General features: G+C 45.9%; 2 protein-coding genes and 1 long non-coding RNA gene across 3 annotated transcripts; 2 read left to right on the top strand and 1 right to left on the bottom strand.

The window, feature by feature from the left end:
• The first annotated feature begins 89 nt into the window (after positions 1-89).
• CLDN19 (claudin 19) lies at positions 90-14,388 on the top strand. Its single transcript, XM_001381599.5, has 5 exons — positions 90-1,101; positions 4,326-4,490; positions 4,748-4,832; positions 13,507-13,671; positions 14,200-14,388. The coding sequence occupies exons 1-5, from the start codon at positions 879-881 to the stop codon at positions 14,246-14,248; spliced, it is 687 nt and encodes a 228-aa protein (XP_001381636.4). The 5' UTR covers positions 90-878; the 3' UTR covers positions 14,249-14,388.
• A 1,225-nt stretch (positions 14,389-15,613) lies between these two features.
• On the top strand, positions 15,614-19,300 carry LOC103103995 (claudin-16-like). Its single transcript, XM_007492944.2, has 6 exons — positions 15,614-15,742; positions 16,460-16,579; positions 17,298-17,400; positions 17,823-17,987; positions 18,209-18,406; positions 18,589-19,300. The coding sequence occupies exons 2-6, from the start codon at positions 16,466-16,468 to the stop codon at positions 18,663-18,665; spliced, it is 657 nt and encodes a 218-aa protein (XP_007493006.1). The 5' UTR covers positions 15,614-15,742; positions 16,460-16,465; the 3' UTR covers positions 18,666-19,300.
• On the bottom strand, positions 15,712-17,404 carry LOC130453865 (uncharacterized). The gene is made up of 3 exons (XR_008911497.1): positions 16,760-17,404; positions 16,495-16,573; positions 15,712-15,788 (listed from the first exon to the last, which is right to left on the bottom strand). It is a non-coding gene; the product is annotated as an uncharacterized LOC130453865 (long non-coding RNA).
• Positions 19,301-23,579: the final 4,279 nt, after the last annotated feature.

The raw sequence follows: 23,579 nt of genomic DNA, 5'->3' as shown, positions 1-23,579 counted from the left end.
GTTTCTCCAGTTTAGAGTCTCGGAGGAGGCGCGGGGAGCAGAGGGTTAGAGAAGCCTCAGAGCGGCTCGGGCTTCGAGGACCTTCTCCTCCCTCTCCTTCTCCCTCGCCTCTCGCAAAGGAAGAAGGCGACTTCTTGCCAGCCCCGCACGTTCTTTGGACTGAAAGTCTCCAAGGTCCAAGAATTCTAGGACCAAGACCAGCGGGAGCACCTGCTCTGGGGTGGGAAAAAAGCCCCAAACTGAACACCCTAGGACTGGGAGTCCCAAGATGTGTGTGCAAATCACATCCTGGCTGTGTGACCTTGGGCAAGTCATTCTCCTGTGAAAGCCCCAGTTCGCGCCCTCATCTGGGTACTCATGGGCTCGGGCTAGACGGTTCCAAGGTGCTTCCCAACAGTAACATTTTCTAAATATGAGCCAGGTTCTCGGTGTGGATTTGGACCAGAGCCTCGTCTTTCCGCCTGTCAGCTTGGGTCTGGAGGCTTCTTCTCTGAGATGGGGGAGGGGGAGCAGCCTCCTCGAAGGAGGTGTCGGGCTCCGGCGCACGTCCAGGACTCCTTAAGAAGCCTCCCGGGCCCACGCGCTCCAGCCCATCCCCCTGCTCAGGGACCCTGGGCAGTTCTCCCTTCTCCAGGGACTCAGCCCGTCCTGGGCTGGTTGCGGTGGGCGGTGCCTCGGCTATTGCCAACCCCCCACCTACCCCTGCATTCTGGAGCCCGGAGTCCGGAGCAGCCGCAGCCGCCACCTTCTCTGCCACCGCTGCCCCGCGCCCTCCCCCCTCCAGGAGCCCGAAGCCCCGCGGGGCCATGCCCTCCGTGCCCACAGGGACCCCGACCCCGCTCTGAGCCGCAGCCTCGGGCCTCCGGGCACACCGGGCCATGGCCAACTCTGGCTTCCAGCTCCTGGGCTATTTCCTGGCGCTGGGCGGCTGGGTGGGCATCATCGCCAGCACGGCCCTGCCCCAGTGGAAGCAGTCCTCCTATGCCGGGGATGCCATCATCACTGCTGTGGGTCTCTACGAGGGGCTCTGGATGTCCTGCGCCTCCCAGAGCACTGGCCAGGTGCAGTGCAAGCTCTACGACTCCCTGCTCGCCCTGGACGGTAGGACCCTGCGCCCTGCTTTCTGCACCCCAGACAGCTGCCTCTCCCTCCCAAGCAGCCGGCGTGTGGCCGGGACCCATTAGGCATGAGCGGGGCCAAAAGTAGGCTTGGGGTCCCTGGTGGGGACCACTGAGACGGGTGGGGAGAAGGTCCCAATGCCTCCTGGGAGGCCGACCTTTACTGAAAGAGCAGTGCTCTGCTGACCTAGTCCTGGTCCCCTAGCCCTGAGGGCTCTTCTGCCCTGTAATCACAGAAGGGAAGGGTTGCACAGTGGCTAGAAAGCCAGACCTGACAGCTGGAGGTCAAATCTAGCCTCAGACACTTCCCAGCTGTGTGACCCTGGGCAAGTCACTTAACCCTCATTACTTAGCCCTGACCACTCTTCTGCCTTGGAACCATACACAGAATTGACTCTAAGATGGAAGGTAAGGGTTTAAAAAAAAAAAAAAACTGGAGCATCTCCCCTCCCCACCCCCACCCCCACCGCCAGGGCCCCTGTAGCAGCCCCTCCAAATGCTTATAGTCTGACACTTAGTCAAGGAATCTCTCAGTGGGAGAGGCCATAGGGCACAGCTAGTCAGGGCTGCGATAACCTGGCTGAGGATGGACTGTCAGAGCTGAGAAGGGCTTCTTATCACAGGCTGGAACCCCAAGTGACTGTAGAATGCAGAACACAGAAGCTTAGAGACTTCCAAGGGACATAAATTGGCGAGCCAGGAGGGCACTTAGAACTTAGAGGTCAGACCTGGAGTCCAGCCTAGTGCATTTTAGCCAGAAAGAAACCAAGGGCTGGACACACACACACACACACACACACACACACACACACACACACACACACACTGCATTCCAGGAGCCTTTCTTCCAGCATTTCCTCCCTTTCCCAGCCCTTAAACCCTCCCTGGGCTCTGGGGGAGAGGGTGGGGAAGGGGACGTAATGGAGTTGGTGCTAAGGAGGGTACCCAGCAGGGTGCAGAAATCCAGAAGGTTCCTAGAGCACAGGAGAGCTGAAGGGGGGTGGGGGTGGAGGCCTGGGGAGGACCCAGGATTTCTGGCAGTTTCTCCTTAGCCCTGCACACCCCTGGAGAGGCTACATTGAGGAGAGGGATCCCATCCTCAGTTTTCCTCAACTTGGGCCCACCAAAGCTCCCTTTCCTTGGAATTTGTCTGCTAAGGATGGAAGCTTTGGGGGATGTGGGGCCAGCACTGACCCTTCCTCCTGGTAGGCACCCACCTGAGGCTGGCTTCCTCTTCTTTTGTCCTCTTCCCACCACACGTGGTGCCAGTGCACAGGCCTGGCTGTGGCCCCTGGGCTCTGATCAGAGGCCTGGACCGACCAGCAAAGGTTTTTCAAAGGTCCCAGAGACACAAGCGCATTTGTACAGGACATACCAACAGCCCCAATAAAGGGCAAGGCGCTGTGGTGAGGGGGCAGTGCCTGGGTGCTCCTCTGTCCTCACAGGGCCAGGATTGCTGGTTAAGCCAGGAAGGTTCCTGAGAAAGGTGACTGGCCACCCTAGTTGAGAGGAAGAGGAGGAGGGAAGGGAAATAAGAGAGAGCTTAAAGGATGATGGGTTTAGGGTTTCTGGGGACATCAGAGACCAGTTCGTTCAAACCATTCTCTTTGGAGGTGAGGAATCTGAGGCCCAGAGAACGGATGGCACTGGTCACACAGGGAGTCCCTGGCACAGCCCAAGGCAATGCCTCTAGGTCTCCAACAGCTGACATTATGGAGGCCAAAGAGAGGAGGCAAAGGGTAGAAGGGATCAAGGAGGGAGAGAATTGTAGCTGAAATCAAGAAAGCCTGGCTTTCAATTTCCGCCCCTATCCCCTATCGATTCCTGGCTCTGCTCCCCTGGACTGTCTACTTGTCATTCAGTTATTTCGGTCTTGTCCCACTCTTCCTGACCCCATTGGAGATTTTCTGGACAAAGATCCTGGAGAGTGGCTTGTCTTTCCTTCTCCAGCTCATTTGACAGATGAGGAAACTGAGGCAAACAGGGGCAAGTGACTCACCCAAAGTCTTACCTCTAGGAAGTGTCCAAGACCAGATTTGAACTCCAGAAGATGAGTGTTCCTGCCTGCAGGCCTGGCACTCAATCCCCTGCACCGTCTAGCTGCTCTCATCTAGCCACCATTTATGGGTCCTGTATAAATGTGTTCATCTTCTGTGACATCTTTGGTGGTGGTTCTGTGCCTGTTTTCTCTAAGCCTCAGCTTTTACACTTCTAAATTGGGGATAATAATACCCTTCAGATAATAACTCTCTGATAGTGTGTTGTGATGATCCAATGAGATAGTAAATGTAAAGTGTTCTATAGACCTTGGAGCTATCCTTGTTGAGAGGGACACTATTAGCTGATGATGGTGATTCTGAAAGGCTGCATGGATTGAGAACATTTTTTACAAGTCTCCTGGAGCAATTAGGTAGCACAAGCTAGAGTACCAGGCTTGGAGTCCAGAGGTCCTGGGTTCAAATAAGAACTCATATACTTCCCAGCTATGTGACCTTGGGCAAGTCATTTAACCCCCATTGTCTAGTCCTTGCCACCCTTCTGTTTTAGAATTGAACTTCAAAGGAAAGGATTTTAAAACAAAAATTAAAAAGGCTCTTAAAGTAGCCCATGGGACATCGTGACCATGTCACCACATTCACAAACATGGCATCTTGACTCTTGACTCCCCATCCCCCTTCTACTTTACTGGGCTCTATCATCACCCAGAGACCTCAGAGCAGGAAGCAAAAGAGTGAAGGAGCTGTTTACCTCCAGACATCCCACTTCTCCAAGACTTGGGAGAAAAAGTGGAAAGATGACTAGACTTAAGAGTATAAAGACCTGGGTTCAAATCTTTACTCATTGTGTATCCTTGGGTAAGTCATGGCCCTTCTGGAGGCCACAGTTTCCTCATCTGTAAAATGAGGAGCTAGATGAGGCAACCTCTAAGGCTCCTTCCAGTTCTGCCATGATTTTTTTGTTTCTATAAACCTCTAGTATTCGGGTAGAGGGAATGAAACAGAGAGGGGAGGAGAGGAGTGGCAATTATGGAGGGGAAGGGCAGGTTTTGGAAGGGAAAATGAAGGGCAGAGGAAGGAGCATGGAGGAGAGAGAAAGCCTGGTGGTGAGGAGGCGATGGATGGGGATGGGGAAGGACAGGGACAGGGACAGGGACAAAGAGGAACTGGGTTGAAATCCAGCAGCATCATTGATCTCTCTCCCTTCTAGTTCACATCCAGACTTCCAGAGCTCTCATGGTGGTCTCTGTGCTGCTGGGCTTCATTGGGGTGGTCATCAGTGTGGTGGGCATGAAGTGCACCCGAGTTGGAGACAACAACCCTGTGACAAAGGGCCGGGTCGCGGTCTCAGGGGGTGCCCTCTTCCTCCTGGCAGGTAAGTCCCGCTCCCATCATGGTCCTGCCCCATGCCCAGTATCAGCCAGCAGCACCCTCCTGACCTCGCCCCCTCCTGTCTGCCCCTGATGGAGGGGGGAAAGGCAGAGGGTTTCTGGATTGTGTATGCCATGCCATGCCATGCGTGGAAGCTGATGGGAGCTCCCTGGGGGCAGGGGGAAGGGAGGGAAAGGAGAGGGACTTGACCCAGGAGCCAGAAAACCAGAACAGAACTGAACTGGGCCTTTCTGTCCTCAGGGCTCTGTACACTGACTGCAGTCTCCTGGTATGCCACTCTAGTCACCCAGGAGTTCTTCAATCCCAACACACCAGTCAATGCCAGGTGAGGAAGCCCAGTTGGGGGAGAAAAGGGGTAACACTTGGCAGACTGGGTGAGGGTGAAGGAGAATGGAATGCTTTCTGGAAAGCCTGTTGGCCTCATGGGAATCTGTGCCCACTTAGAACCCACAGTTCTTTTTCTTCTCTGCCCCTGGATTCACTCTTTTCTAATCCCAGGCTGGTCAGGGCTCTGGGCTTCATTCTAGTCAGCCAAGCAGTCTGTTTTTACCAGAAGAAAACAAGAAAATATAGCAGGAATTCTGTTTTCCTAGGGAGTTAAAACTAACACACAAAATTCTGCCCTCCCTCCACCCCAGGATTGCCCAGGCTTCTGTCCCATCTCCTCTATCCCGTCTTCCTTCTACTCTCAGATCTCAGTCTTGGCCTCTGGCCCCACTTCCAGATTTCTGCTTTGACCATCCCTCCTTCTTTCTGCCCCCACCTTCCTCTCTCCCCAAGGAGGAACTCCCGGTCGCTGTCTCTCCCCTAACCTCAGCACACAACTTTTCCTTAGGTTTTAAGAGGTTTTACTGCTAATCACCTCAGGGAAATAGGGCAGGGCTTGAAAGGAACAAACATTGGGGAAAAGTCACTGAGTGAGAGTTCTCAGCCCTAATCTGGCCTTCCCTCAATAATAATCACAGCTCACATTTCTGTAGTGCTTTAAGGATTGCTAAGCACTTTCCCTCAAAATAATCTTGTGAGGTGGAATTCCTTTTTTTTACAAATGGGGAAACTGAGGCTTAGAGAGGAAAGTCTGAGTTAGAATTCAAACTCAGATCTTCTACTAATAAATTCTGTGCTAAAAAAAAAAAGTAGACTATGCTACTTGTCTTACAGCCCGAATGATGATCATTGTCCTACAGATTAGTCTCTAAAGGTGGTTGCCTGACTGATTGATTCAGGAAGCATTTATTAAGTTCCTGCTGTGTGCTGGACACTGGGAATCCAGACCAAAATGAGATAGCCCTCATCCTCGATGAACTTAGATTCTACCAGTAAGAGGGAGGCAGAGAGAACAGCTCCACAGATGAGTAAAGACAACAGCCAAATAAATAAATACTAAAGGCCATAACAACTAAGGGAATCAGGAAAGATCTCATATTCTTAAATTAGTGACATTGGAGCCAATCTTGAAAGATGAAGAGGGAGCAGATCTCCGCTGTAGGGGACAGACTATTCAAAGGCTCAGGGTCTGGGGGACAAGGTGTAATTCATATGAAAAAATAAACCAGAACCAGATCTCAGATGGCTTTAAATGCCAGGCAGTGGGTAGCAGTGGGTACTTTTTCCAGGAGGTAAGCCATAGCAATGGGAGTTTCTTGAGCAGGGGAGTGATATGTATGGTCAGACATGTGAGAAGAATCCACAGGAAGTGGAATAGGAGATGAGATACAAGAAACTTTTTTGCCTGGAGCCTTCCTCCAGAAATTATTCCTGAGATCACAGCACACACAGCACCTGTTAAAGTGCCAGCCCTCTCTCTCCCTATAGATTTCTTTAGATGATGGTCTATAGAGAGCCGGGGTGGCTAGAACCCACCAAATAAACATGCCAAGGAATAATGGATAGACCACGACAATGGAGAGAATTAAACATGTGAATAGTTTTGTCTCCTGGACTGAGCCCCATGGTTGGTCGATACTGTTCTCAGCCCTTCTACCACTTTCTTAGTACATAATTGCCTATTTTTTTTTTGAAAGTCACTCAATCAGGATCTTTTGACCAATGAAGAGAAGGGGATGGTTAGAGAGGAAAGGGACCTTAGAGATCCTCAGTACTAGGGGTCCTTAACTTATTTTGTGTTCTGGACCACACTGACAGACTGAACCCTTGTGCAGAATAAGATTTCAAACTGCATAAAATAAAATTTGTAGCATTACAGAGGAAACCAATTACATTGACATTGTTATTAAAATAATTTTTAAAAAGATTCAGAGCCCACCTATTAAGAATCCCTGATCTAGTATAGTTCTTTCCTCCTTCCTCCCATTTTATAGATGAGGAAACCCCACTTCCAAAAATGAGAATTGGGGATTTCCAAAAGGCATTTTTGAGCCTCACAAGAGCACTCTCCAGTGGGCTTCAGACCATCCATAAGGAGGTCACTGTCACCTTCTGTAACCGCTTTGAGGTCTAAATGACTTATATTCCCTTCCCTTCTCCTAGTTTCCTGGATGCCTATGGCCTTTCTCAGCTGACCCTGGGTATTTCCTTAGAAAAACATAGACCACAGAGTGGGATAGAATAGAATTAAGCATATGATGATATATTTCAGACAAGAATGATCAGAGTACAGAGAAGGATATGATTGTGATCATTGTGGCCAGACCAATCAAAAATGGCTTCATAGGGGGCAGTTGGGTGGTTCAGCGGGTTTAGAGCCAGGCCCAGAGATGGGAGGTCCTGGTTTCAAATCTGACCCTGTCAGACACTTCCTAGCTGTGTGATCCTGGGCAAGTCACTTAACCCCCATTGCCTAGCCCTTACCACTCTTCTGCCTTAGAACCAATCCACAGTATTAATTCTAAGATAGAAGATCAGGGTTTAAAAAATGAAAAAAAAAATTTTTTTTAATGGCTTCATGAAAGGGGTTGGATTTGAGCTGTGTTTTGAAGCCATGAAACAAATTGCCAGTTCATTCAAAAATGATTTGAGGGTCTTACATGGGCCAGAAGCTCCCTATGAATTAGTAGTGTGACCTCACAAATAAGGATTCCATTAAAAGAAGTGTGGTATCTAGGTTTTGGAAATGGCCATCTTGCTGTACTCTTGTCTTAAGTCAGATCACTCTAGAGTATGGCAATCAGTCCTGGCTGCCACTGTTGCCAAGAATCGCTTCTTAGTTATCAAGCAAAGAGAAATGGAGCTTGTAGGAAGATGAGAGTTCATCCATTCTTACTCTTCATTTCTGAGCATAGTTCAGTAAGGATGCTGCTAATATAGAAAGTATTTGGAAGAGACCAACCAAGATGGCAGGGTTCGAGTCTGTGCCTTAGAAAGGAAGACTATCTAAAGGAATGGGGGATGTTTAGTCTGGTGGAGAGAGGACTCAAGGGAAACACAAGAACCATCTTAAAAAATTTAAAGGATAATAAAATGGAAGGCATTAAATTTATTCTCTTTGGCTCCAAAGGGGAGAAATAGGAGCAGAAGGTAAATTATAGAGAAACAACTTTCATTTTGATGTAAGGGGAAATTCCCAACAATTAACACTATCCAGAAGTGGAATATGGGCAGATTGGTGGTACAGTGTGGTCAGGAAGACTCATCTTCCTGAATTCAAATCTTATTACAAATCCCACTACCTGTATGACCCTGGACAAATCATATGCCATTTGTCTCAGTTTCTTCATCTGTACAATGAGCTAGGGAAGGAAATAGTAAATTACTCTAATATCTTTGTGAAGAAAACCTCAACTGGGATCCCAAATGATTGGATATGGCTGAAATGACTGAATATTTTTCTTGCTTTACAAATCTTAAAGTATTTTTAAGTTCTATGATTATTATCCTTTTATTTTAACCTCACTACAGTCTAGTAAGGTGTGTGCTATTATTAGCTCCCTTGATAGATGAGGAAATTGAGGGTGTGAGGGGTTAAATTACTTGTACAGTATCAACTAAAATCTATCTGAGATGGAATTTGAACTCAGATCTTTCTGTCTCCAAGTTCAGCACTATTTGTCTTGCTAATCTCCATCCCTCTTGACTTTTCTTCCCTTGTGGAATTTTTTTCAAAACCATTACCTTCCATCTTAGAATCAATATTGTTCCAAGTGTGGCTTTTAAAATGAGTGGATGTCATAAACTGTAATATTTAAAATATGGTATATGGCTTAAACTGTAAGAGTTAAAAGAGTGGTAGATATAAATTATGATAGATATATGAGTGGGTGAGTAAATTTGACCGCAGAAAATATGTTTCACTACAGTGTCTTGGTTTTTTAATCAATTATAAGGTGGTTGCCAGGGAATATATTCCCAATTATGAATATGCCCAAGTCAACTGGGTTTTATAGAGAAATTTAATTCATAATACAATGAAGAATTAAAGAAAAGGAGAAGGAGAGAGAAAGGAATTAATGAGAAAAGAATAGGTTGGCCCAGAACAGGCCTGGCCAACCCAGGCCTAAGCCTTAAGAGAGAAACCAGTCAGTTATCACTCACCACAAGATTTGTCTTAAGTAAGGATGCCTGGGGAACAGAGTCTCCCCAGAGGGAGTTCCAGCCAGAGTCAGCCTCCCAAGGGACTTCTTCTCAAGAGATCTTCAAAGGGTCTCCTCCAAAAGGATCTATCTCCAAGGATCTCCAAACTTCCCTCGATCTAGAGATTCCTTTTCTTATATAGGGGGTTTTTTCCTATGTCACCTCCCCTAAGTTCTTCCATCTACCAATCACCGTAGATGTTTTCTAAAAGACAGCCCATCTGAATTCCAGCTAAGTCGACTAATCCCCTCATAAGTCTGAACCAGAGAAAACACAACTGAGTCGACTAATCCCATCAAGAGAAAACCTGCCCGACCCTTTTAGGTACCTAGCATCCCATTGTATCAATTCTAAAAAACAGGCATGGCTCAAAGAACTCCTTGCCTTATTATAAGCATGGGTCCAAGTACTTTCATTGTTTAGCAAGGAGTTTTCTCCTCTAAAGCAGTCTTAGGTACGGGTGGAGTAGAGGTCCTCCCATTTCTGATCCTGGCGAGTTCTCACATCAAAATGGGGAATGTTTCCAGTAGGGAATTTGTTCCAATGGAGGATTCCTCAATGTGGAAATTTTTAACATTCACAAGTCTGAGAAATTTCAAGATTTACACAAGGCAGAAGAGCAATAAGGGCTAGACAATGAGGGTCAAGTAACTTGCCCAGAGTTACACAGCTAAGAAGTATGTGAGGTCAAATTTGAACTCAGGACCTCCTGTCTCTAGGCCTGACTCTCAATCCACTGAGCCACCCAACTGTCTCCTTCCTTTGTAGAATGTTTAGGTCCATAGGATCCTATCTGTCATTTCTCTGAATCTTCTCTATATGTTTTTCTTTTCTTTTCTTTTTCTTTTTCTTTCGAATATTTTTCCATGGTTAAATAATTCATGATCTCACACCCCCGCTTTTTCCTCCCCACCCAAAGCCGACAAGCAGTTCCACTGAGTTATACATATATTATTGTTCAAAACCTATTTACATGTTATTCATATTTGCAGCAGAGCAATTCTTTAACATCAAAACCATAATCACATCCCTATTGCACTATGTGGTTGATCATCTATTTTTCTTCTGCGTTTCTGCTCCCACAGTTCTTTCTCTGGATGTAGATAGTGCTCTTTCTCATAAGTCCCTCAGAATTGTCCTGGGACATTGCATTGCTGCTAGTAGAGAAGTCCATTACATTTGATTGTGCCACAGTGTATCAGTCTCTGTGTACAATGTTCTCCTGGATCTACTCTTTTCACTCTGCATCAATTCCTGGAGGTCATTCCAGTTCCCATGGAATTCCTCCAGTTTATTATTCCTTTGAGCACAATAGTATTTGTTCAGCTGTTCCCCAATCGAAGGGCATCCCTTCATTTTCCAATTTTTTGCCACCATAAACAGTAAGGCTATAAATATTCTTGTACAAGTCTTTTTCCTTACTGTCTCTTCAGGGTACAAACCCAGCAGTGATATGGCTGGATCAAAGGGCAGACAGTCTTTTAGCATTCTTTGGGCATAGTTCCAAATTGCCCTCCAGAATGGTTGTATCAATTCACAACTCCACCAGCAATGCATTAATGTCCCAACTTTGCCACATCCCCTCCAGTATTCATTACTTTCCTTTGCTGTCATGTTAGCCAATCTGCTAGGTGTGAGGTGATACCTCAGAGTTGTTTTGATTTGCATTTCTCTGATTATAAGAGATTTAGAACACTTTTTCACGTCATTATTAATAGTTTTGATTTCTTTATCTGAAAATTGCCCATTTATCAATTGGAGAATGGCTTGATTTTTTTGTACAATTGATTTAACTCTTTATAAATTTGAGTAATTAGACCTTTGTCAGAGGTTTTTGTTATGAAGATTTTCCCCCAATTTGTTGCTTCCCTTCTAATTTTGGTTGCATTGGTTTTGTTTGTACAAAATCTTTTAAATTTGATATAGTCAGTCATTCTTTACATTTTGCAATGTTCTCTATCTCTTGCTTGGTCTTAAACTCCTTCTTTTTCCAAAGATCTGACAGGTATACTATTCTATGTTCACCCAATTTATTTATGATTTCACTCTTTATATTTAAGTCTTCTACCCATTTTGAATTTATCTTGGTATAGGGTCTATCTGCTTTTCTAAAAATGCAGAGCCTGTTTTAGTGTACATTTATCTCTTTTCTCTTTGTCACAAAATCTAGGATGGTTTGGTCACTTCCCTCAAAGGTTCTGTATCTGTTGTACATTGTTACCTAGAAAACTTGTATTAGATCTAGGACCTTTTTGTCTGTCTGGAGGGAGACTTGAATCCAAGTTATACTGTGAGGTCCCCATAGGAAATGAAGTAGGGAACCCAGAAAAAGCCCAAGAGATAGGATTTTGGAGAAATGTTTCAGAATGACCTACATCCATATAAGTCCAGATTTTAGGGGATCAAGTCAGAGATTATATTTCTATCCAAAATATTCCCTCAGGAGAATGTAAGAAAGAATATAATGAAAAATCAGAGACTATTTCATTTTTGTCGTTGTTCCCCCAATACCCAGAACAGTGACTTATACATCTTAGGTACTTATTAAATGTTTATTGATTTGAATTGAAAAAAAAAATTATACATTGAAGAGACCCATGAGGTTAGCTAGTTACAGATAAGGAAACTGAGACCCATCAATGGGAAGTGATTTGCTATACAAATAGTAAATGGCAAATGCAGGATTCAAACTCAGGACCTCTGATTCTAAATTCAGCACACTGCATCACCCTGCCTTCCAAAGATTGGATGAACCCTTGTTGTGTATGTTATAGAGGGGCCTCTTGTTTCCAACTCAGAGATTCTATAAGGTGAAAAGAAGCTTGATTCTCCTGTCTCTGGTGACTATTTTCAGAATCATTTTATGATTCTATGATTCTATGAGAATGTACGGAGTTGATTGTGAGGCCAGGGAGAGGAATCAGAATGATTGCTGTCTCATAGGTTTAAAATTTAGGATCAGAAGGGATCTTAGAGATGATCTAGTACAACTCCCTCATTTTTCAGATGAAGAAGTGAAGATTCAGAGAGGGACAGTGACTTGCCCAGTGTTAAACATGGATTCAAATAAAATTTTTCAAAAAAAAAATTTGAACCCAGATCTCAGCTCTCAATACAGAAGACTTTCCACTTTACCATGCTGACTCTTTAATTCAACAAAAACATATTAAACCTTTACTATGGCTAGCAGAAAAAGGTGGATTGGTTATGGAGTGACAATGATATAGATAAATTGATACCTTCAAGAAGCTTACAATCTATTAGAGAGAATGTATTGCATGATTTACAGAGAAGTTTCCTATAGAATAGAATGGGATAGAGACAAAAGAGAGCACTTTTAGCAGTGAGGGGGGTTGGCAGGGAGAAACCAGAGAAGGCTTCCCTCAACCAGGTAGAAATGAAGAAAGAGGACATTCTAGGAATGGGAGATGACCTGCACTTGGGCATGGAGGTGGGTGATCGGAGAATGAAATTGAGGAATCAGGCAATCTGATTATGTGAAATGAGGCTAAAAAAAATATTGATTTAGAACACAGAGGACCTTGAACTCTAGGCCAAAGAATTTGAAAATTTTTCTATAGATAATGAGGAGGCACTAGAGATTTTTTTCAGAAGGGGAGGGGCATGGTTCAGACTTAGACATTCGGAAATTATCACATACTGCTTTGAGGAAGGATGAATAGGAGGATTTTAGAATGATTTTGGAAAGATCTCCATGAACTGATGCATAAAGGGACGATCAAATGGAACTGACTTTGTTTCTAACAGCAATGAAATGATCCAGGACAATTCTGAGGGATTTATGACAAAGAATGCTATCCACTTCCACAGAAAGAATTGCTAGAATAGGAATGCAGAGGAAAGCATACGGTTTTTCACTTGTTTATTTGGTTTATGGTTTATTTGGGTTTTGGATTTATAAGATTACTCATTGAGAAAAATGAATAACATGGAAATATTTTTTCAAGATGACACATGTATAAACCAGATCCAATTGCTTGCCAGCTCCGAGAAGGGGGAGAGAAGGAAGGAAAGGAGACAATTTGGATCATATAGGTTCAGAAAACTTATGTAGAAATTTATTACATGTAATTGGTTTAAAAAAATTAAAAAAAGAAAAAAAAGAAATCATTACATATTTGTACAGAATAAATACATTGCTTTCAGTTCAATTCAATTCAACAAGCATATGGGCCATCCATCAGTTGTCTCTTGCTTGGGGGTATATGACAAGGCCATCATTTTCCCCCACATACACACAAAAAAATAAATATAATACATGACTGGTGCCCAATGAAGGGTGTAGACAGGAGTTCAGAGGAGGGGAAAATATGCTCAGCTAGGATTAGTCACAGAAGTTTTGATGAAGATGGGATTTACACTAGGCCCTGAAGGGTATGAATAATTTTGCCATGACCCAATAGACCTGACCTGAACTTTCCCTCTCTCCTTTCCTCTCTCCCTCCCAGGTATGAGTTTGGGCCTGCCCTGTTTGTGGGCTGGGCATCTGCCAGCCTTATCATGCTGGGTGGCTCCTTCCTCTGCTGCACCTGCCCCAAAGGAGAGAGACACAGCACCCAGCAGCCCTATCGAGCTGGGCCTGCCTCTGCCTCTGCCTCTGCCGCTGCCCGGGAGTATGTCTGAGCCCCTGGCCCTGCCCTGGGCCCATTGTTCCTGTCCCCAACTCCCATATCCTCGGTGCTCCTGCCAGCCCCAAGGCAGGTGAAGAGGCAGCCCCCAGCCAGCTCTGGCCCGAGGGGGAGAGTGGTCCCTCGCAGCTCCCAAGTCCCAACCCAGCACAAAGATGGTCTCACAGGCACACAGACTGAGCGTGGAACATTGGCACCTGCTCAGAGGGCTAACAACACAAAGACACCCCCACAGACCCAGAAATACCTGGCCCGGGGCTCTCAGATGCAGTCACACACAGATAAACAAAAATGGCATCTAGAGGAATGCCTACAGAGCGGCTCGGAATCCGCCTCCTGTCACCCGGCCGGGGTAGGAGGATGGCGTGGGCCAAGGTCACTGCTGATCTGTTGAGGCTGCTGGGCTGTGGGTGGAGGGTGAGTGGCTGCTGGGGACGGTGACCTTTGCCTGCATCCTTGGAGCCCGGGTTCTCTCAGCAGAACTAATGCCCATTTCTTTCTTTTGAATTTCAGACAAATTATAAAAGTGCCTGCACCCATGAGGGGAGACCCAGGCTTGTAAGCTAGCAGCCCCCATCCCTGGCCCCTCCCAGACCCCAGCTACTTCTCTGTCTCCTTCCCTTCCCTCCCACCCTGTGAGAAGCTGTGCTTTCTGTGACTTTGGTCCGCCTGCAAAGAGAAGTCCTCATTTGTTTTTCTTGAGTTTGATGTCTTTTCTTCTTTGGGGAGTAGGAAGTGTGACAGGTGGCAGACCAGAGGACAGGGAGGAGCAGGGTCTCCTCCTTCCCCCTGGCCAGCGAACTGCTACGCCCCACGGCTAGCTTTGGAATCTCATTGCAGCTTCTCTGGGCTTCACATCCTCATCCCTAAATAAAGGTTCAGGGAATGATCTGGAAGTTCTAAATTCTAGGAACATCCAAGACTTAAGCCCCCCTCCTTACCTGGGATCAGTGTACAACAGGGGTCTCACTCCTAATCCCTTCCAAGAAACAGGCAGACCATTAGGAGAACACACCCAGAGAAAGTCACACCATTAAACTCTGCCTTTTTCCTCTTAGCAAGGGTTTGACCCACAGCTTTTTATTTTTAAAAAACCTCTTAGAATCCATACTGTGTATTGGCTCCAAGGCAGAAGAGTGGTAAGGGCTAGGCAATGCGGGTCAAGTGACTTGCCCAAGATCACACAGCCGAGAAGTGTCTGAGATCTGATTTGAACCCAGGATCTCCTGTCTTTAGACTGGGCTCTCCAACCACTGGGCCACCTAGCCGCCCAACCCACATCTTCCTCGGTTTCCCTCTTCTAGAGGCTAGCCCACCCTTTTCTTCTGCTGAGCTGCCTGAATGAAGATAAAAGTAGAGCCTTTGGGGAGTCTTCAGACAATAAAGTTTAAAGAGCCTTCTGCTCTAACATTTCTGAGGAGAAATGGTCCGCTCCCCACTTTCAGTATGCTGGAGGCCTGGGAGGCTACGCTGGGGACTGAGGGCGAAGACTGCCTCCCAGCCCAGGGTCTGATGGTCTGCCAGGAGGCCCGAGGAGAGAGCTCCTCAAAGCCCCTTTCCCACATCGCCCTCGGGGGCTCTTGGGGGCGGGAGGAGGGAGGCGGTCGAGCTTTAGTCTTTCACGAAAGGGGGCTGTGGAGGCTCTCCAAGGCTGGACAGGTTCCCAGCGGAATGCGAAGGACACCTGGCCCCACATGTGACTCGCTCGAATCCCGCCCCGGCCCCCACTGGGAACCCCTCACTGTGTCCCCCTTCTATAATCCTGTCCCCTCCCTTCACTTCTCCACCCCCTCTCCCCCCCCCCCCCAATACCCTTAGCCGCGCCCCTTAGGCCTGCCCTGGAGCTCTGACCTAGCTCCGGCTCCCGCAGAACTCCAGCAGGCTAGGTGGACTCCAGCAGACCACTAGGACTGGATGAGCGAGTCTACGGGCTCTAGTAGCGCGGGGCGTGGGGCTGAGTGGTGGCAGCAGCTCCTCCGGCTCCAGATCGGTCTCCAGGGACGCAACCCGGAGACCCAAGCCCTGCCAGGCCCTGGTCCAGAAGCCGTCTGCGCAGGTCGGCCCCTCGGTGGGTTGGAGGTGGGGAGGAAGGGTAGGGAGGGCTGAGGGGAGAGAGAAAGATGGATGAGGGTCCGGACCGAAAACCCTCGAATAGACTCACCCACATCAACTATTTTAATATCAAAACCCAGATAAACGGAGGCCCGCTTAGACGGAGTAGTGACTGCGTCGGTATAGTGTCTAATGCTGAGACCGCGTCAGTGTATGCCCCTTTAGATGCTCTCAGTTACTGCCTGGGGTAGATAAAACAAGCCAGTTCCTAACCTGAGCCTGCTTCGGTGAATACTTCTATAAACAGTGAAACAATCCGCAAGGACACCATCCGTGTTTACCTCCTATAAACAGTGACTTTCTTTAGCCCTGGAGCCAGGCTCCTCTCCCACCTCTGCGGAGAGTTAGAGATAGAACCTGGGACCGAGAGATAGAACAGGGGAGCCTCAGGGGCCCGACTCCCGGGCATCCAGGGGCTTCGCTGCATGAGATGATGGCGAGGAGCCGGGACCATGACCTGCGCAAGTGGCAACCCCTCCTCCCTTCGGATTGTGAAAGCTGCCAGCAGAGTCAATTTAACTCTTTCTGGTTATAAAATGTGGTTCCCCTGGGCCGCCAGAGGTTTCTGTGGGTGCAAGGCCTATCTGGGAGGGAGGACTAGCGATGGGAGAGAGGGCAGCCTGGACGTCCGACCGGACGTCAGGGTTACTGTCGCCAGCAGGCCCCAATGCCAGGCCCCAGCCTCTTGCCGCTGACCTGCCTGGCCCTGCTTTCTACGGCCTTGCTGCTCACAGCCACTTGGACCGACTGCTGGGTGGTTAACTCCGACGACAGCCTGGAGGTGAGAGGATGAGAGTCAGTCGCGCCCCTTCCCCAAGCTTCGAACTTTCATCCGGCCCCAGGCCCAGGCAACTTGAGCCCTGTGAGGTTCTGCTCCCGTAGAACCCCGCCCTCGCCCAGTATAGGACCCTGCCCTCCACAGAAGCCCCGCCCCTGGCAAATTCGGGCTTAGTCTACTTACCTTCGGGTCCCGGTCCTACTCCCAAGCTCCGGTCCGTCTTTCTAGGACCTACTCTGTCTCCAACCGTCGTCCGTCATTTCGAGCCCAGTAGAGGTCCCTTTCCAACGCTCCTCCTGGCCCCAATCCCAGCCCGCCCGTACGCCTTGAACTGGTCCTGCCTTGCCCACCTGGTCGGGCAGGACAAGGACTCGGTGGAAAGCGATGCTTTCTCTAGCGCGACGCTTATCTGTTGGCATCCGCTTATTTCCCAGCCACAGTGCAAGGAAAACTAAGAGAAGGTTCCCGAGGCCAGGCGTTCTCCTCGGTGCTAAGGCTCAATGCTGGGGAAGTGGGGGGAGAAAAGAATAAAGAATGAGGGGCTGGAGGGTGAACCCCGAGAGATCTGGGAGGGTGACCCGCAGATCCTGTCCTCGAGGAGCTTAAGGGTTGAAGCAGGGAAAAACGACTCGTCTGTGAACCTGACGAAGCCGCAGGCTCCCTCCCTTGAGTGGAAGTGGACTGCCCCCTTCCTCAGGTTACCTGCTTCGTCCGCTCCCAGGTAAGCCACAAGTGCCAGGGGCTGTGGCGGGCGTGTGTCACCAACCTACTGGATGGGATCCGGACCTGTGACCAGTACGATTCCATCTTGGCCACACATCCACGTGAGAACCCCGCCCCCACCCACCCCGCCTGCAGGGCCTTGTCCAGTCCAGGGTCTTTCCTTCCCGAACTCGCTGACAGTTCACCGCGGGCCCCGCTCCCTCTGCCGGGGTCATTCCCACCTTGTTCCCCCTCCACCTGTTCTGCGATTCCTCTGCAGCGCGCCCTTAGCAGCTTCCTCACATTCCCTGTTTGACCGTTTCCCAGGCCCTCCCCAGTAAATGAGACACTGCCCCAGCCCCCCATGCTGTCCGGGCCGCCTTTTCTCCCTCTTCATTCCCTCTCTCCTCGTTCCATGCTTTTCGTGTGCCCTTTCCAAATACTCCTAAGGCCTCCCCTTCGGTTAATTCTCCCCGGCTCTCCCCACTCCAGTGGCCCCTTGAGCTTCACTCTTCGCTGCTCCCTCAGCCTCTTGTCTCCTCAGGGCGTCGCGTGCTGACCAGGTCTTTGTTGCTCGTGGCTGGGCTGCTGTGTAGCTTTGGGCTGGTGGCGCTGCTCCTCACTCTGATCCAGGCCCAGTTTCTGGGGAATGAGCCCAGAACTCGGGTTCGCCTGGCCTGGGCAGCTGGCTGTCTCCTGGGGGCTGGAGGTGAGGTGGAGGGAGACAGCAAAAGGGAGCCCGGGAGCCGAGGTTGGCGTCTAGGGAAGCGAGGGTCCCAAGCTCAGAAAAGGAAGGAAGGCAGGAGAGCTCAGAACCCAGAAACTGTGGGGAAGGGGCTAGTCCTGGCTGGGGCGCCTGAGGGGCGGGTCCTGGGGTTGCTGCTGCTGGACTTCAGGGCAGGGAGTTCCACTGGCTCACCTTTACTCTAGGATTCCCTGGAACACTGGGCTCCCTCTGGTTTGCTGTGGAGGTGGCTATGGAGAGAATCCTCCCGACTCAGCCCAGGGGACCCCTTACTGGCTACTACGAGTGGGGCTGGTCATGCTGGTTAGGCATTCTGGGATCTGCTGGCTGCATGGCCACTGCCTTGGGCCTGGCCTGCTGTCTCCCAAGCCTCTGGGTGCCAGGTCAGTGTTCCCAGAAACCTCCCACTTTCCTCCAGCTCCTCCTTCTTTTCCAGCAGGCAAGCATTTGAAGGGGAGATCCTATCCCTACTTCCATCCCTCTACTCCCAGGGTCCCTAATGGGAGTTAATGATGAGACTTGATGCCATGTCAGATGCCTGATTCTCCTCTCCTCTGCTCCACAGGCAGGAGGATCCCTGGGCATCAAATGAGGAGCCGACTTCACCCCCAGGCCATATATGTCCTGGACACCAGCGTCTAAAGCCTTAGCCACCTCAGCCTTGTCATCACTGCCACAGTTTAGTCTTAGAGCCAGAGGGGAGCTTAGAGGTCATCAGGGCCCAGCCCAGCATGCGGTTTTATTTTTGGAAGTTTTAACAGTATCTTTTGTTTTTAGGCTGCATTCACTTCCCAATGCACCTCTTTCCTGCCCTCCTACCCAGCAAGAATTCCCTCATAACAAAGGTTCCCCTCCCCAAATATAGCCATTTAGAAGAACCAACCAAAGAACCTCAACTTTGTCTAGAATTACATGCAAATCAGCAAGCATTTATTAAGTGCCTATTATGTGCCAAACCCTGTGCTTAGCCCCCGGGATACAAAGGGGGGGGGGGGATAGTCCCTGTTTTCAAGAAGCTCACAGACTAGTGGGGGGGAAACATGCCAACAACTATACAAAAACAAGGTATAGACAGGATAAACTGGAAATAATCCAGTAGGGCAGCATTCTACACTTATACAACATTCATAATACAACAGTCTACACCCATAATCCTTTGCCTCTCTATTGAAAGGTGGGAAGTACATAAGATCATCTCATCTCTAGGGCCAAAGTTGATCGTTATAATTATGCAGTTGTGGCAAATAAAATGAATAAAGGTAAATTGAAGTACAAAACTCCAAGCAAAATCAGTTTATTAACAAAGTGAGTCAGACTGGCAACCTCTGAGAAGGCAGGGATTACAATGGGGAAGGGACTTCATTGATATGCAACAAAGAAGGGGTTCTGTAGGCTTGGAGAAAAAGCAAGAGGTTGTAGGGTTAGGGCAGGAACATTACAATTGGCTATACTAAGAAAAGTGGATTGACATTCATTTGAGGCTAATCACCAACCCTCTCTGGCAATTAATGGGATCCATTTACATCTTATAATCTTTGCTAAGGGGTCAGAATTACTAGACTTGCTGCCTTCTAGGAAGAGATAAAAACTGCCCTCATTGTACACGAACAGACTATATATCTTTTGAGGATGATCCTAAGTTAATGTGTGGGGCTTAGGGATAACAAACATGTCCTGGAGGTGTACCAGGGACTACTGTTATGCAAGATAACAACTTTTATTTTAATTAAAACTTTAAGGTTAACTCAGAGAGAAATTCAAATTCTTGAGCTCAATTCAAGGACATAGAAAAGTAACTTTAAAAATCAAAGAAGTATTAATTTAATTTTCTTCAGTGTTCGGGTCAATTTTTCATTCTTTTCATTTACATTCTTGCAGTCATTCTGCATACTAATTAATGCACAACAGTTCTTAAGCAGAATTCATTCTTCTCCATAGAAGTCTTATCATGATTTTCTGAACTCATTTTTTTCAATTCTTATTTATGAGTTGTAGTAGCCTACTACTCTATAATTTAGTACTACTAATCTATTACTAAATATAATTTAATCAATTCCCAATTGATGGGCACTTTGTTTCCAGGTTTGTTTTTTCAATCACAGAAAGTACTACTGTGAATATTTTGGTACATATGGGACCTTTCTTTTTTGTATATGATCCTTTTGAGTTATATGCCTAATAATAGAACCTCTAATTTTAAAAAGTCCAAAGAAAGGGAAATTATTTTATAAAAGTCACACAGAAAACATGACAGACCTTTCTTGCACCATGATTTTTTCCCCCTATATTCGTTGTGTGTTACATTATATAAAATCTACCATTCAGTTTGTCTTTGAGTTTGTGGCTCCCCTACTCAGTCTGTTCCATTCTTGAATCATCTTTGTTCCCATTTTCTGCTCCAAACTTTTTCCATTGGCCCCATCTCTATATTGGGAACCAGTGAAATCTTTTTTGTCTTTTTCTAGTAAGAGCCCAATAAGCAGTCATCCAGAGGTCTGAGTAGTGACACTATGTCTCTCCTCTTGAGAGGCAGAAGTGTGACTTCCAGGTTCAAAAGTAGATCTGACTTCTATTCCATGACATCCAATTCACTAAATCCTTTCTACAAAGCAATATATTGCAAGGATCACACACTCTGACCAAGTGGAATTTATATCAGAAATGCAGAGACAGCTCCACATCAGGAAAACTATCAGCATAATTGACCATATCAATAATAAAGCCAACAGAAATCACATGATTATGTCAATAGATACAGAAAAAACTTTTGACAAATTACAATACCTGTTCCTATTAAAAGCAATAGTGTAGGAATAAATTGAGCTTTCCTTAAAATGATAAGTAGTATCTATCTAAAACAACGAAAAGCATCATCTGTAATGGGATAAACTAGAAGTCTTCTCAAAAAGATCAGGGGTGAAGCAAGGACATCTGTCCATTATCACCACTACTATTCAATATTGTACTAGAAATGCTTGCTATAGCAATAAAAAAAAGAAATTGTGGGAATTAGAATAGGCAATGAAGAAACTAAACTAACATTTTGTTTTATGATGGTATACTTAGAGAATCAAACAAAAACCCATTTACAATAAATAACTATCAGCTTTTCAGGACACAAAATAAACTCACATATATCACCAGTATTTCTCTATATTATTAACAAAGTCCAGCAGCAAGATATAGAGAAATGTACTTAATATAAATGTAGACAATTAAAAATACCTGGATGTTTACCTGCCAAGACAAACCTAGGAACTATATGAACACAATTACAAATACTTTTCACACAAATGAAGTCAGGTCTAAACATAAAATTGTTAATTGATCACAGGTAGAACAAATCAACATAATAAAATGACAATTCTACATAAATTAATTTAATTTTTCAGTGGCTTGCCAATCAAACTATCAAAAATTATTTTTCAGAGATAGAAGAGTAATAACAAAATTCATCTGGAAGAATAAAAGAGCAAGAATATAAAGGGAATCAACAGAAAAAAATGTGAAGGAAGGTGTGCTAGCAGTACCAAATCTCAAATGTATTATAAAGAGTAATCATCAAAGAAATCTGGTACTGGCTAAGAAATAGAATGGTGGAACAATGGAATAGATTAAATACACAATATACAGTAGTAAATGAGCATAGTCATCTAGTGTTTGGTAAACCCAAAGATTCCAGCTTTTGGGACGAGAGCTCACTATCTGACAAAAAACTGCTGGGGAAACTAGAATAAAGTATGATAGAAAATAGATATAGACCAACATCCCATAACTCATACCAAGATAAAGTTAAAATGAGTACATGATTTAAACATAAAGGATGATACCATAAGCAAATTAGGGGAGAATGGAATAGTTTATCTGTCAGATCTAGGGAGAAGATAAGAATTTATGATCAAACAAGAGATAGAGCATTATAAGATGTAAAATGAATAATGTTTATATTAAAATAAAAATGTTTTGCACAAACAAAACCAATGCAACCAAGATTAGAAAAGAAGCAAAAAATTCAGAAAAAATCTTTAAAAATAACAAGTTTCTCTAGTAAAGACTTCATTTTTCAGATATGTAAAGAACTAAGTCAAACGTATAAGAATACAAGTCATTTCCCAATTGGTTTAAATGGTCCAAGGATATTAATAGGCAGTTTTCAGATGAAGAAATCAAAGTTGTCTATAGTCATATGGGGAAAAAAAGTTAGAAAACACTACTGGTTAAAGAAACACAAATTTAGGGGCAGCTGGTGGCTCAGTGGATTGAGAGTCAGGCCTAGAGATGGGAGGTCCTAGGTTCAAATCTGGCCTCAGACACTTCCTAGTTATGTGACCCTGGGCAAGTCACTTGACCCCCATTGCCTAGCCCTTACCACTCTTCTGCCTTGGAGCCAATACACAGTATTGACTCCAAGACAGAAGGTAAGGGTTTAAAAAAAAAAGAAAAGAAACACAAATTAAAACACCTCACTCACACCTATCAGATTGGCAAACATGGCCAAAAGGGAAGATGATAAATATTAGAGATAGTGTGGGAAAACTGGGACACTAATACCTTATTGGTAGGACTGTGAACTGAAACAACTATTCTGGAGAGCAATATGGTACCACACACAAAGGGTCATAAAACTGTACATACCCTTTGACCCAGCAATACAACTGCTGGGTCTATAGCCCAAAGAGGTCAGAGATAAGGGGAAAGGACCTACCTATATAAAAGTATTTTTAGCAGCTTGTTTTGTAGTGGCAAAGAATTGGAAACGAAGGGACTGTCCATCACTTGGGCAATGGATGAACAAGGTATGGTATATTGTTGTAATGGGATACTATTGCACCATAAGAAATGGAAAACAGAATGAGATTTAAAAAAAAAAAAACCTGGAAAGACCTATATGAGCTGATGCAAAGTGAAGTGAGCAAAATTAGGAAAACAATTATACAATAACAAATATGCAATGATTAACTGTGAAGTATTAAAACTTATCAGATAAATAAGGTCTCAAGATATCCACAAGGGACCTAAGATGAAAAATGCTATCCAAAGCCAAAGAAAGAACTGTCAGAGCTGAATTGAAGACCAAAGCATGCCATCTTCCATTTTATTTCCTTCATGAGTTTTTTATTGTATGTATGATATGTCTTCTGTCATAGCATGAACAAGATGAAAGTGTGTATTGCATGAAAGCACGGGTGTAACCTATACCAGGCTCTTTACTGCCTTGGCAGAGCAAGGAAGGGAGGGGGGAAATCTGAATCCTAAAATGTCAGAAAATAATTGGCAAAAATCATTTATATGTGTAACAAAAAAATTAAAACTAAAATTTAGAAACTCTGAGGTATCACCTCACTCCTATCATTCACTAATATGACAGAAAAGAAAAATAAAGTCAAAGAGGTTGGGGAAAAACTGGGACACTAATGCACTGTGGGTGGAATTGTGAATGGATATCCATTCTGAAGAACAATTTGGAACTATGCCCAAAGGGCTATTATAGTATGCATATTTTTGATGCAGCAACACCACTACTAGGTCTATATCCCAAAGAGATTTTTAAAATGG

This window comes from Monodelphis domestica, chromosome 4, assembly GCF_027887165.1.
Source record: "Monodelphis domestica isolate mMonDom1 chromosome 4, mMonDom1.pri, whole genome shotgun sequence".
NCBI classification, from domain to species: domain Eukaryota; kingdom Metazoa; phylum Chordata; class Mammalia; order Didelphimorphia; family Didelphidae; genus Monodelphis; species Monodelphis domestica.
This window is presented reverse-complemented; position numbering and strand designations above follow the sequence as displayed.

What these genes read in the sequence shown, in the direction of transcription:
- CLDN19 (XM_001381599.5), top strand. Translation starts at nt 879, where the DNA reads ATGGCCAACTCTGGCTTCCAGCTCCTGGGCTATTTCCTGGCGCTGGGC. An exon ending in AACACACCAGTCAATGCCAG is followed by an intron (nt 4,833 to 13,506) that starts GTGAGGAAGCCC and finishes TCTCCCTCCCAG; the next exon opens with GTATGAGTTTGGGCCTGCCC. An exon ending in GCCTCTGCCGCTGCCCGGGA is followed by an intron (nt 13,672 to 14,199) that starts GTATGTCTGAGC and finishes TTTGAATTTCAG; the next exon opens with ACAAATTATAAAAGTGCCTG.
- LOC103103995 (XM_007492944.2), top strand. Translation starts at nt 16,466, where the DNA reads ATGCCAGGCCCCAGCCTCTTGCCGCTGACCTGCCTGGCCCTGCTTTCT. An exon ending in CTGTCTCCTGGGGGCTGGAG is followed by an intron (nt 17,988 to 18,208) that starts GTGAGGTGGAGG and finishes CCTTTACTCTAG; the next exon opens with GATTCCCTGGAACACTGGGC. An exon ending in CCCAAGCCTCTGGGTGCCAG is followed by an intron (nt 18,407 to 18,588) that starts GTCAGTGTTCCC and finishes TCTGCTCCACAG; the next exon opens with GCAGGAGGATCCCTGGGCAT.